Below are 14,246 nucleotides of genomic sequence, written 5' to 3' on the forward strand. Positions count from 1 at the left end.
GTGGTGAAACAATTAAATTGTATCACACATGTGCAAGTCCTGCAAAATTTGTTGCATTAATTTAGCATTTTGTTCCCATAAATTATTCATTACAATGTATTCAATAATTTTATTAAAATATACTGTATTTTTAGACAATCTGAACGTACTATTAATTTATGCATCACTAAATATTTTTGATATATTGCAAATAATTACAATTGAATTAAAAATTAGAAAATACTATGTTGCATATTGTACATACACATTTTACCGTTTTTTGTTTTGTTTTTGTTTTTAAAACTCACCCGTCACTCACCTGGCCGATGGGTTTGTTTTAAAACTCAGATATGGCCTTTGAGAGGGAAAAAAAAGAAGAAAAAAAGTGTGCCATGACCATGAAAAAGGACACATATTTTTAGACTAGGCTTCAAAATATGGGGATGACATAAAAAAAAAGGATCAAAGCATCAAACACTATCTGGGACTTTATTGTTTATATTGACGCCACAGAATTTGCTTTAAAGGGTAAAGTGCTGCAGAGGAACATTCGGCCACAATTCAAATGGAATGCAACGGGGCATTAAAAACAAGCCACAAACATTCAAACAATCTCTTGACGTTTTCCACAAAAATGTCCTCCCAAGTCTAATCTGTGATCCTATACACAGTCAGACATTCATCTCTAGGCACAAGGATCATATCATACATATATGGCACAATACAAGAATAATAGAAGCTCTGATGGTGCAAACATTTGAACATGAGTAGAGGCATTGTAATAAAATAAAATAAAGTTGTACAGGGACAGCCATTGGAAGTCTTGCAATTGACACATAATCTTTAGTTCAAATTGTCTTTAGGCGCTCTTGAATGGGTTGAAAAAATATAAAATGACAGTACGGAAATATCTGCAACTGGTCTGACTTTTTACTCTTTGAGCCAAAACAACTTTTTGTGCTTGTTTTGCAGTTTAAAAGAAAACAAAGATACACACTTTTCATTGAATTTAACAACACCAAAAATAACTCATGCAACTATAATCATTGCCAATTCTAAACATGTATTGCCATTTTGGGGCGGATCCAAAATATTTTTTAAATTATTTTTGCCAACATTAGTTACAACAAAAAAAAAAATCTCTTTAGCCTAAGCACAAAAAGTTTTGGGTGTTTTTCAGTTTAAAAAAATGGAGATAGGTTTTCAATTGGATACTTTTATACTGTACAAAGAAATTAAATGTAAATAAACAAAGAAAAAATCTTTCTTTCAATGGAGATGCGCATCATATAAAAAAAGTACAATTTTAATTCGGTCCTTAATTTGCTTTGAAAAAGTTATTTTGATGACCACCAAATCAGGGCGCGTGTGTATTTTTTGGTCATTTTCCCACTCGAAACTACAGATTTTTTTTTTTCTCCCAGAAATGTATTTTTGAATTTTGGGAACGCTTCCTCCTCTGGATTACACGTCTGGGTCAGAGGGAAGATGATGTTCCAGTTCCAGGACGGGAATCAGGAAGGCGCCAGAACAACACGTTTGGATCAGGAACAATCCACAAGAAAGCAGCTGGATGTTATCTTCACCGCACAAAGTCAACATTCAAATTTCCAGCATACGTCGGGTGGGAGCTCGCCTCGGCTCCGTTCCCAAAGCAAAAAAAAACAAAAAACAAAAAACCCCGGGCAGGGATGTGAACTAAAACATTTAGATTGTTTTGCTCGGGATTTGTCTTCACATGTTAGGGAACGTCGGAGGACGGCGGTGGTCAGAAGAGGGTCCGGCTGCGGTCTACGGTTTGAGCCTTCTTCAGGTTGCCTTTGCTGAAGGCCTGGATGGAGCTCAGCAAGGCGGTGCGACCCCCGGGAAGGGGCGCGGCCATGGAGGACGAGCAGGAGGACGAGGAGGAGGAGGAGGTGTCCAGCGCGGGAGGGGGAGGTGGCGGAGGAAGAGGAGGACCACCTGCGCAACCAAAAGGCAAGATAAGAAAATGGCACAAACATGACAAAAATGTTGACTTCCTCCTGCAAGAGGGGATTGCACGAAAATGGGATGAAAAAGGCTTTGGCATCAAGATCCTTGTCAAAGTTGACAACCAGATGCTTACATACACACTATATAAAAAGAAACCTTTTTCTTGCTGTTTGACATGAAATCAGACTAAGAGTTTCCTGTTGGAGGTCAATTAGGATCACCAAAATTATTTCTATTTGCTAAGTGCCAAAATAAATCACAAGTTTACACACATTTTGTTAGTATTTGCCTTTTACGGAAGAGGATTAGGGCCAGTGAAGAGAAGGACAAAAAAAAAAAGTTGGCAGGTTTCGGACTTTAATCACAGAATTCTGAGATTAAAGTTCGAATTATGTGATTAAAATCAAAATTCCCACGATAAAAAAAAGAATTCTGATTAAAGTGATCAAGTGAGAATTCTGTCTTTAATCTCAGAATTCGGATTTTAAAGCGAGAATTCTGAGATTAAAGCCAGAATTCTCACTTTAAAGTCCGAATTCTGAGAATAAAGTGAGAATCCTGCGAACCCTTTTTTTTTTTCTCTCTTCACTGGCCCTAATCCTCACATTTGGGGTTTTCCCCCCCACAAGCTTCTGGCAGATCTTTTGTTGTTGTTGTTCTTAGGTCGATACGCATAGATTGGACGCAAGCACGTTCATCTCTGGGATACAGAACCCGTGCTGGACATTCACATGGAGTTCATAACTCGTGACACCATGAGGCATCTGAAATCTTGTGAAGTTGTCAATAAAGCTATCAGAAGCTTCCAAACACATCATCGTCTGAAGTTTCCCACATTTTTCATAGGCATACTGATGAAAAGAAAAGGAAAAAAAAAACACCTACAATTTTTTTTAGCCAGCAGTATTCTGGCATTTGGCAAATAGAAATAATTTGGGAAATCCGAATTAACCAAACAGCAGCTCAAGTTTAGTCTGATTTCTTGCCAGACAACGAGAAAAAAACGTATGCTCTTTTATGAAGCGCATGGAAATTTCTGGTTTCATCCGTAGCTTTTCTTTACCTCCACGTAGCATGGAGCTAAAAGATAGCTAGCTGATTTAGGCTAACCTTAAAAAGGAACCCCCGACTGTCATGACACGTTTGCTCTATATTATTTATTTGGCTGTTACTAACTTAACGATGAGATTCATTTTTGAAAAATCATTTCCCGTTTCCAGATCACCGTTACTCACTACGCATTCAAACAGCGTTACAAGATTTGGTGTTCAACAAGCAAAAAGGATGACCTCCATGAGTTGCCTTTTGTGGAACAATCCAGTGATTGTTCACTATAGTGTGTACGTGTGTGTGTGTGTGTGTGTGTGTGTGTGGTGAGGCAGCAGCTGATGACACGAAGGGACATAAAAATAAAAAAAATCCAGCATGCCATGAGTTGAAGCTGACAGACAGATGCCGCAGGTCACAATCTCCAATGACAAGGTATGAATTCCAATGGACTTGTGTGATGTTGCGTTCCTTCATTGCAGATTGTGAGGCTTTTAAACAAAAGCTGTGCATACGGCGCCGGCTTTTAAGCAAGCTGCACTTGCACGCACTTCTCATTGGCTGCGTTGGGACTCGTTCACGCATTTCCTACCTCCATAATCACTATACAGGGATTTGTATATAGTGGACTATATAGCTGCCCTAAACGGCCCAGAGCAAATGAAAAAGCGTTTTGAAACACTCGGCTAGGTAGTGCCAGTTAGCTAATTGCGCATGTAGTTTAAAAACTTTTTTTTTTTAATGTGAAATAATCCTACAACTATTTCCTGTTTTTTGTGTTTTAGGAATTATGGGAAATGTAGTCCTACTAGTCTAATGTTACGGTTGCCGTTCAGACCCAACGCAAGCTGAGCTTTTCTGGCGGGATATTTTCAATGTTAATCATAAGAATAATAGTTCCAATAAGAATAGGACTATTATCATGTTAAAGCATTCATTCATTATTAGTTACTTAGGCAAAGAAGGTGGAGGTGGCCGCCTTTGAATTTTGTACACAGGAAAAACCCAGAGTAAGACCACAACCAGATTAACCATTGATTCAATTTGTTATAAATAGTTGCTGGTGAGAATCTATTGTCCCTGTATATTAAATTTTCAGCGAAATTGTAGTGTCACGGTTTTTAAATTTGAAAATCTGGACACCCTACGTTAATGTAGCAAAACGATGCCAGCGAAACTTCAAGATAGCCATTTTGCCTCTACCTTTTTTTTTTTTTTGTGTATTTTGTATTGAATCATTAAAGTTACTCAATGAATCAATGACTACGCTGACACGTTGGAATAGCGCCACAAAACGTCAAACTCACCACACAGGCCAGTCCAAACACAGCCACTGAGTTCTCATTAGCATCATTTAGCTTTGTTTGTGCTAACAGCTCTTGCTGACAAGCTGGCAAGTACGACAGCTTTTTTTATTTTTTATTTTTAAGCCCACCAGTGACGCCCACCATCAACATCAACATCATCATCATCATCATCATCATCAAGGTGGGGGGAAAAAAACGTTTACTTTACCCCAACGACACGGTCAGAATGGAGCATGCTCTACGGTGGCGACGCATGGCATAGAGAGAGAGACCACAATTAAATGACCAATCAGCATTAAGACAGCAAAAGGACGAAGACAGGAGACACCTTGACAGGAGGATCACCTCGTTGAACAAAACAACAAAATCTGGACCGCCATCTTGGATGATGCCACATGGCGTACTTCACCATGTCATCATGATCTAATTCTTTACATTTAATGATGTTATTACTGGATTGCGATATATTGTATTTTTTATAGTACAAACCTTAAGAGTGTCATTTTGTTAAAACACATTGCAAATATTCTTGTTGGTGTTTTTGGAATGAATTACAGGCATTTCAATTCGGAACGAGGCGAGCGTGGTTTTGATTGAGCTCTTAATGACTTCCAGATTCAGAAATTGCTGATTCCTGGTTAACTCTTTGACTGCCAGACGTTTTCAGAAAAGGGATGCCGTGGGTGCCAGCCGATTTTAAGCATTTTGACTGATCTTTCAAGGTCCATAGAAAATTATGTGTTTGGACTATGTACACACATACTACCAAAAAAAGATTGGACTCTCATCTTTCATCAGAAAAAAAAAGTTTGTTTCTACCTTATTCCGTTTTTCAGTAATCCACAATAGAAAATGGTTAATTTCACCTCTGTTTTGAAACAAACGTCTTTTAACGTCTTTGGCACTCCTCCATAGGATTTTACTAAACGTTATTTAACGTTTTTGGCAGTCAAAGAGTTAAGCATTACAAAACATGAAACATTTAAAGTAATAGAACAACACACACTCAACGGCCATGACATTAGCGACATAAACTAATCTGTCCATATTGTTTCCTTTGCAATGACTTAAAAAAAAAATTTTTTTATCTCGATTTTGCGTTCTGTGTTTGCACTTTTGTTGCCAGCGTGCAGGAATCGCATGTCCGGTACCGGGTAATGTTGTGGCTGGCGGCGAGTGGATTGACGAGAGACGACGTTGAACGTGACGGACGTACTCGTCGTCTGCGCGCTCGTGAAAAAGACAATCGGCAGACACGAACATCCGGGACAAAAAGTACGCCAGACAAGGAGGAAGAGGACAGACAAGATGTCTGCCGGCGGGACAAGGCGGACAAACCGACCTGTGGTGGGCGGCGGCGTGGGGGACGAGGGACACGTGGGAGGGGAACTGGCACCCGAGCCTGATGACACAACAAGGAAACAAGTTCATTCATTCAGTCGCAAATTGCAGACTTACTTCACATTAAAAAATTTTTTATAAATTCTTACTTAAATCATTTTTTTTAATTGCTTCCATTTTGTATTTTAATTAGGTTAATTTGGGCACATTCTTTTGTAATAAAAAAATAATTGTACTGATTTTTGTTTTCATTTTGGCACAATATGAACATTTAGTTAGAACAATATTTCGCAACAGTAGCTAGAATGACTTTCTATTAAAAAAGGGTATTTAAAAAAGGCCTATTTATTTATTTAAAAAAATATTTATTACATTTGACATGTTTTATAATTACTTTGATTATCTATTGGACTGAATTAATAATTACGTGTATTTTAACTGACAATTGACAGTCAGTTCAATAAATTTATTTCATTTCTGTACTATAATTAATGAAATTTATAATCTTATTGGCTTAAAAAATATAAATATATAGCTACAGTAACTAGGAAAAAAACTATTAACTACATGTGTTTATTCGTTTTATTGTGTTATTTAATTGATTTTTAATCACTTATATTTGACAATTTAAAAAAATACTAATAGTCTATCAATTAATAAACTGAAAATTTCAACATATTTATTTGGGTTTATGTTCTATAACGAACAATATGTATTTATAATTTTACTGACCATAAAAAATATATGAAACATATATGTATTCAAATTATTTTTTAACTCACCTATTTTAACTTTATTATGATTATTAAGAATAACATTTACAGAATTGTCAGAATTTTTTATTTTTTTTTTAATTGTAGTCATAACACTTTAAAAAGTAGATCATTTTTAATGTCATTATTTTCCTTCTATAAAAATCTTAAGCCAAAACAAAGACTTAACCCACCAGAGTTGTTATTGTTTCGGACAGAGACGTCGTCATCGTTTTCACACGTGGACTGCTTGCACTTCTGCAACGAAGCCACAACCTTGCGTAAGCCTCGTTGCGTATGCGTTACGGGGGAAGGCTTCAAGTCAAGTGTTGTCGCCGTACCTTCCTGGCCAGAATCTTCCTCCTGTTCCTCTCCTCTTCGGAGCCGTGATGGGACCGTGCCCTGATCAGCCGCTTGTGCTGGTGCACCTTGGAGCAAAACAGAAATACAAATAGGCGATGACGTCGATCATGCAAGCTACACGGGAGTGCAACGCTGAAATGCGTCAGAGCGGGGAAAATAACGACACGTGAGCGTGATGAGGGCAAAAAGGTTGTGGGACGCAGCGAGAGGGTTTCTGCTTCTATTTGGAGATCAACTCACCACTTTCTGTTCCTCCTGCAGACGTTTCTCCACACGCTCCTTGGCCGCCTTCAGGGCTTCCTTCAGCCTGCTTGGCACCTGGAAGGATTCGAGAGATGCACAACAGCTTACTTGCAGGGTTTCTGCAGGTATCAGCAAATCCAATTTCATGCCATTTTTAAAGCTAAATTAAAGCCCACGTCGTACTGCTTATACACGCAGACATACTGTACATTAGAGCTGTCAGTTGATTAAGACTTTTGATCATAATGAATGGCTTGATTTCCATAAACGCACATTATATCTGTTCTACATGTACAATAAAATACTTTGGTTCCAAATACAAATGTGGTGGTATATTTTAGTTGTTACAGTAATTTATGAAGTTAAAAATATAAACAGTTAAACGGAATGTGAATCATTGAGTCATAGAATTGTGCTGAAGTAATTTTCTGCCACTAGAATGCATCGGTGTTTCATGTTGGACATTGGTAACAGAACAGTACATTTTTCCTTTTCATATTCAGAGCAATTTCTATTTGGAACACGAAGCAACTCGTGGACTCCAGCCACATTTTGTTAGTTGGGAATTACAAGTAGTCACCAGGCACGACAAATACGGTACATTTTCTGTGCACATTTATTATTGTTAAATTGTGTTATAGTGACTCATTTGCACAATGTTGTATGCAAAGCAAAGCATGAACAAAAATGTTTTGACATCAATTGTAAATTAAATCGTATTTAATGCGCCTTTTAAGGTCTTCATTTCAACAAAAATCCATTTAAAGACTCATTTAATGCTTTTTAATGACCCGCGGAAACATTATACATAATGTTGACATTATATTCATCTATGTGCATAAAAAAAAAATTATTATTTATTTTTTTTTTTTACCCTGATCTGCACTTTCTCCGAGTGCTGTAGAGGAACGTCACCGAACAGCCTGCATCAAAGGAAACAGGAAAAAAGTTAGTGCCTTTGATACACATTCCCCAAAAAACATGTTACACACTGTGCATACTAAGCACGCTACATACTGTAAATGAGCATGTAAAAAGCGCAAATATATTACACATTAAACACAAACTTGGTTTGATGTTCGATTTGTTTGACGAATTAAGCGAGGGAAAAAAACGTACGGCGTTTGAATGAGCTGCGACACTGTTGGCATCCCGGACTTGCAGGCCTCTGTAGACAAGATGGACTGCAACACCGACACTACACGTGCACGCACACACACATTAGAGCAATACGATACAAGATAGCACATACAAAATGTGCGCGTACTCACCCACAGCGGTGTACGGGATGTTGGGATAATTGTCCACGGGGACGCTGTCAGGCGGTCGGCCGTACGTGATCTCGTAGAGTAAATGGCCGAAGCAGAAGACATCCATGCTTTCCACCGTCTACACAATGAAACACACATGTCCGCTTAAGTTACCAAATATGCTTCCGTATGCTCTAAATGTCTATGAAGTGAACAAAAAACACTGATCTGAGTATATATGACTGGATAGCCCATAGCCCATACACGCCCGTGCAAGCCGCCAAATCGACAGGGCGGCCATCTTGCTCCTCCCATCCTGGAGCAGATTACTGTATAAACTATACGGTATACATACAGATTAGACATATACATCTCGTAGGCAGTTCATATAGGGGCGTTTTTTTTTTTTTTGGGGGGGGGGGTAAAGAAAAAAATGATTATAAAGTTAAAGAAAAAAAATAATGATAATAATTGGAAGGTATGTGCTGCTTTGAATACCCCCCCCCCACTTTTTTTTTTTTTAATAAATCGCTCAGTTCCTTAGACCCCAATATTATGTTTAGCAGAGGCATCTTTTGTTGAATTACAGTTATAATTCTGTAGTGTATATATATATATACATATACATATACACATACATACATATATATATATATATATATATATATATATATATATATATATATATATATATACATACATACACACACACACACACACACACACACACACACACACACACACACAAGTATCCTCCTGTAAACATCATTAAGCATACAATTTGTACATGTATTTAAGGCAAGTTTTAAAATGTCTGAAGTCCTCTCAAATTTAAAACATCATAAATCATGCTGTTTCTACTAAGTACTGTCTCAAATATTCTCCAGTTTCGATACTGTAAATGTACAGAATTGTATGCCAAGAAACGTTTCTTGAGAGGAGCAATATGGCGGCCTCACAACTTCAAAAGTCTTGGCCTATCAGCTAACCAGTGATATATTCAGATCAGTGACAAAAAAACACAATAAGGACCACATAAAAAATATTACAGTTTTACACCTCCCACATACCTTAAATACATTTAAAACTATTAAAACACTTAATTTTTAAGTTACAAATTACAGCAATTAACAACAAGGAAGCTTCAGTTTAGCTGTAACTTCCGGAAGATCTTCTTCTGGTCTCCCTCTAATTTTTCTGCATTTAGCCCAATAGACCTTAGTGCTGCCACATGTGGCAGTATGCAGTACTACAAGTTCAGACTTGAGGGAGTTTAAAAAACATACCAAAAAAAACCTCTACCTCAGAAGGAACATCTAAATGTCCTCAAGGATGATGTTGGTAAGTCATATTAAGAATGAACCCTGTAAAAACATACGTTAATCTTCCTGAAGTGGGTGACAACGGGTCGCAGGTGCGAGGGAACTCCCAGCATGCCATTCTCTACGTCCGTCAGGCGGCACACGCCCTGCTCCAACATCACGTTGGAGGCATGCAGGTGGCCGAAGAACAGGCCGCCGTCGTGGAGGAGTCGCAGGCCCTAAACACACACAAACGCACAAACACTTCATTGCCAGTGAGTGTCCGAGTGTGTGTGTGTGCGCGCGTGTGCGCGTACCTCCAGTATCTGTCGGCCGTACAGTTTGATGTGTGACAATTCAAGAGGCTGAATCTTCTTGGGGTTTCCGTACTTCTTCAGGTAATTCTCTCTGGGCTTCACCTGACACACAAATATTGAGAAATAAAATAATAAAATATTGAAATAATGATAATTGACGAAAACTGCTTTAAAAGGGAATGACATGAGCCGCGTAAATGCAAAAAAATGTATGCAAAAATCGGTTTCTTAACATTGATGCATATCATTATTGAATCATTTCATTAATAATAACTAGATGTGTCAGGCGATTTAATCTTAATTAATCGCATGAGTTCAATAGTTAATTTACAATTACTCAAACATATTATATCTGTCCTAAATGTACAATTAAATGTACAATTGTCAGTCTCCACAAATATATGCATTATTTTTCAATTTATTACTGCTCAATTTTGATTTCTGCTGAGGGGCGGAACTTCATATCAACTCAAAATGAATGCACTAAATTTGACACCCCTAATAACAACATAACCAAAGGTCATTTGAGCAAATTTGTATATCAAACTGGTAGCTCTTGGTGTTAAGTAAACAAGAAGTAGCTTCCAAGGTTGACTGGTTTAACGGCTACGTTCAGGAAAAGTGGGAATTGTGAAACTGCTTACCTTACAGATGTGGTCTCGCAAGGAGCCGGCCTCGCTGAAAGGTCGGATGAGAAGCGCCGAAGACTCGCTGGTGCTGGAGAACAACAGCGGGCACAAGTATGGACTCTGCAGAGAAGAGATGACGTTGCAGATAGGAATCCGTTTCACAAAGGCGGGTTAGTGGACGACCGCGAAGACATCCCATAATATGAGGCGTACGTACGGAGAGGCTGGTGAGGATCTTCATGGTGGACTGCAGGTCTTTGTCGGACAGGAATTTGTCAGGGCCCAAGTCCACCTGCACACAGTTTGACGAATTCTGACGTAAAGTTCAGCTCATTTACATAATGCCGGCCAAAGCTAGTTTCTAAGTAATTAAGAGACGTGCAAATGGTTTTAAAATGTGAAAAATCTTCTTTCAAATGAACACAAATGCGTAGTTGTGGTGCGACACTCACCCAGCTGAGCAGGTACGCCTCCTTGGCTTGTTCTTTGTTTTTGATCAGAAAATATTTCTTCCTGATCCTCCAGCCTGCAAAAATAAAAAATTAAAAATGCGATCGTGTTATCGGAGTGCTGCTACCGAGTCTGACGAGCACTTTGCGATCACGGCGTCGGCTGAAGCGCCGTACCGACGTCTCGGAGGGGCTCCCCCACCGCCCATTTGGGGTCCGAGCGGAAGAACATGGAGACCTGCTGCAGGGCGATTTCTGAAAGACAAACACATGGAAAAAATGTTGGATGTGTTTTTTTGTTGGTTGGAAACGTTTGCCAGGGTGTTTTTTTTATGAGAAAAATAGCACTTCCAATGGCCATTGTAAATTGTTGAATTAAGAAAAATTACCTTTTCTTTTTTTATTGGATTTGGTCTCCCCCCCCCCCCCCACACACACACACTTTTTTTTTTAAATAAAAACAGTTTAAAGTAACTTGAGAAATTAAGATATCAGACTAAATGATATATGCCTGTGTTGTTATTGTCTATGTACATGCGCGGCAACACACATTGCTTAAACGTTTACAAGTAGCGCAAGTTTCGTTAGCCTGTCTATGGCGTTTTGCATTGTGCGCTAGCCTTAAGCTAAGTAGAGTTACTCCTCTACTTCCTGTAAGAAAATGAAAGGAAAAGGTGAAATTGCCATGGACACACCTGTGTAGTTGGCAGCGTAGTTGTTGGGGTCCAGGAACTTCTTCACAGGCAGGGCAGTGCACAGCAAAGGATGCTGGGTAACGGCGTCCAGATAGGCCTGCAGGCCGCGCTGCCTCTCGGCGATGAAGTTGCGCTCCATGTTGCCGATCAGCTTCTTGGGCGGGAAAGGAAAGCTGACGCCACAAACCTATGGAAGCACATAGTGAATTTGTTTTTTGTTTTTTTAATGGTCCTTGTGCGCTGGATTGCCGCAAGAAACAGGAAGTGAGTGGGAAAAACCTCAGCAAAAAAAATCTCGCAGCATCCTGTTATGGGATCACTGCAAAGGTTGAAGACAGGACCTCCTCAGAATGAGCGTTCAGTTCCCAGACTCATCCGATTTACTGCTGCCTTGACATGTTTTTTTTTTGCTCTTGCATCTGATTCATGACCTAATGTGTACCTAATGTTACGGCCAAAAACATCATAAGGCCAAAAACATGTCACCAGTCAGTGACTCAAAAGGTGGATAAAAACTCACCATGAGGCTGTTGTTGAGAACGTCAAAATCACTGTAGCGCCGGATGACCTACAACACACACCACACACGCATGTACACACTTAGTGGAAGTGGAAGATGGGCTGTGATTGTTTATTTTCCTCCAAACGGAGGAAAACACTTTTTTTGTGTAAGTTTTGGTCGATGGGCTTATTCTTATACCTGCCAGCTGTTTTCCGAGGACACTCCCCTCTGGACTCGGATGATGTACTCCTAAACACACACACAAATCAAAAAGGGAAATTACATGACAGACACCATTTTTTTTTTTTTAGGAATAATAACTGCAACAGTGATGCTAGTTTTGTTAGCCCCTCTATGGTATTTTGCATTGTCAGTTAGCATTAAGCTTGCAGACTATTCTAAATGGTGTGTGTGTACTAGTACATACAACATTGTGAGGACTAAAATACATCTTTAACCAACAGATTGAGGACATTTTTGTGAAGTGAGGACGTTTCAGCCGGTCCTCACAACTCAAGACCTCTTTTTGAGGGTCAAGACTTGGTTTTAGAGTTTAGGTTTGAATTGGGTTATGGTTGAGGTTAGGGTAAGGAATAGGGGTAAGCAATCATTTTTGATGGTTGGGGTTAGGGGAAGGGGCTAGGAAATGCCAATGAGATGGCCCCCACAAAGATAGTAAAACAAACCTCTGTGTGTGTTTGCACTAGGGACAACGTCAAAAATAACTTTATTTTATCGGTCGGGGGAAATCAGATTGAGGGTAATTCAATTCAATTACAGATAATCTGTCAAAAGAAAAATATTTCTGTGGAAGTTGATACAAGTAAATGCTGGGAAAAACGTTAGTTTCATGTTTTTTTTATTTTTATATCGCTTGGCCATTCCACGCAGCGCTCCTGTGGCTGTCATTAACTGGTGTACCTAATGACGTGCCCTTCCGCTGTTTATTAAAAAAATAAAAATAAATCGGAACACGTCACCAGCGTAGAAACAACGTTTGCTTTCATCACGTGTTTGTGATCGTAAAAATGTTCGTGAAAGACACCCGTTGTACATTCGGATGAAGAAAAACAAACCTCGGCCGCCAGTGGGCGCGTTGGTTGGCATTTGGCGTTAGCATGCTAAGCTAACTGTCAACCTCAGCTGATCCCAGCCGGAATCTTGTCAACAGGCAGCCAACGTCTGCGTCCATTATCGGACACGGGAAAGAACCCGTTGCGATTTACTGCATAGATGTTTACTTTTTAAAAGCACAACTCGTTTGATGTGTGCCAAACAATCGAGGAAAGCTCGGGGCATTGCAGCAATAAATTAAATGAGCCCTGAGTCACAGCTGTCAGCACCTCATTACTTTGCAACTGCACAGAAGCTTCCAGGAAATTGCTTCATCACAGTGGCAGTAATTCGACCGCAGCCAAAAGCAACAACAACAAAACCACATACCGTGGGTGACTTTATTTATTTAATTATCAGCAAATATTCAGTGGTGCAGTTAGAATAACGGCACAAACGTGTCCGATAATGGAGCCAGGTAACCCGGGGGCACGAAACTGTCCAATAACATTACCAGGTATACCGCGCCGACTAACGTCACTTTTCGAGATAGTGATAACAACGAACGTGTCCGATAATGGAACCAATGACATGCGGACAAACTGCTTCGTCCCCGCCACGTTGTGTTGCACAAGACGCGGCCACTCGGCTGACTCTCGCACCGGTAAAAAATAAAATAAAATAAAAAGGTGACGCTCACTGTGTGGGACTGGATGTTCTGGCTGGCTTCGATCGCCGCCGTCAGCGGGACCGTGTCGTCCATGAGTAACCGGCCGGGGGTCGGCTTCGCCAGGAAAGACATCCCGGACCTCGGGGGTGGTGGGTAACCGGTGAAAGTCCGATTCGAGCGCCCTCGACTGTCAAACGTGTTGTCCCCGAAATGAAGACGCTTGAGTCCGGCTGAAGGGTCCGAGTAGCTTCGCTTCAGCGTAATGAAAACTCAAGGCTGCTTCGTCTGCTGAAATGAGACCTGAACGGAGGTTGAGCAATCGTGGGGCGAACGCTCTACCGCCACCTGAAGGAGGGAGGTAAAATCAATTTTAA

The 14,246-nt window shown here is 39.8% G+C and overlaps 1 protein-coding gene across 2 annotated transcripts; it reads right to left on the bottom strand.

Annotated features, from left to right (window-relative positions):
• Window positions 1-454: 454 nt before the first annotated feature.
• On the bottom strand, window positions 455-14,203 carry pxk (PX domain containing serine/threonine kinase). 2 transcript variants are annotated; one of them, XM_077572788.1, is made up of 19 exons: window positions 13,903-14,203; window positions 12,348-12,398; window positions 12,168-12,215; window positions 11,648-11,834; window positions 11,130-11,207; window positions 10,956-11,029; window positions 10,721-10,795; window positions 10,519-10,623; window positions 9,875-9,976; window positions 9,635-9,796; window positions 8,278-8,395; window positions 8,126-8,204; window positions 7,881-7,929; window positions 7,004-7,081; window positions 6,742-6,828; window positions 6,595-6,658; window positions 5,650-5,709; window positions 4,516-4,545; window positions 1,793-1,941 (listed from the first exon to the last, which is right to left on the bottom strand). In XM_077572788.1, exons 1-18 carry the CDS (start codon window positions 14,002-14,004, stop codon window positions 4,529-4,531), a joined length of 1,536 nt encoding a protein of 511 aa, XP_077428914.1. In that variant the 5' UTR covers window positions 14,005-14,203; the 3' UTR covers window positions 1,793-1,941; window positions 4,516-4,528. The 2 variants fall into 2 exon arrangements, with proteins under 2 accessions (XP_077428913.1, XP_077428914.1); XM_077572787.1 differs by lacking the exon at window positions 4,516-4,545 and having other exon boundaries at window positions 455-1,941; window positions 13,903-14,201.
• Window positions 14,204-14,246: the final 43 nt, after the last annotated feature.

The sequence above is a fragment of the Vanacampus margaritifer genome, chromosome 8, assembly GCF_051991255.1.
Source record: "Vanacampus margaritifer isolate UIUO_Vmar chromosome 8, RoL_Vmar_1.0, whole genome shotgun sequence".
In the NCBI taxonomy this organism is placed as follows: domain Eukaryota; kingdom Metazoa; phylum Chordata; class Actinopteri; order Syngnathiformes; family Syngnathidae; genus Vanacampus; species Vanacampus margaritifer.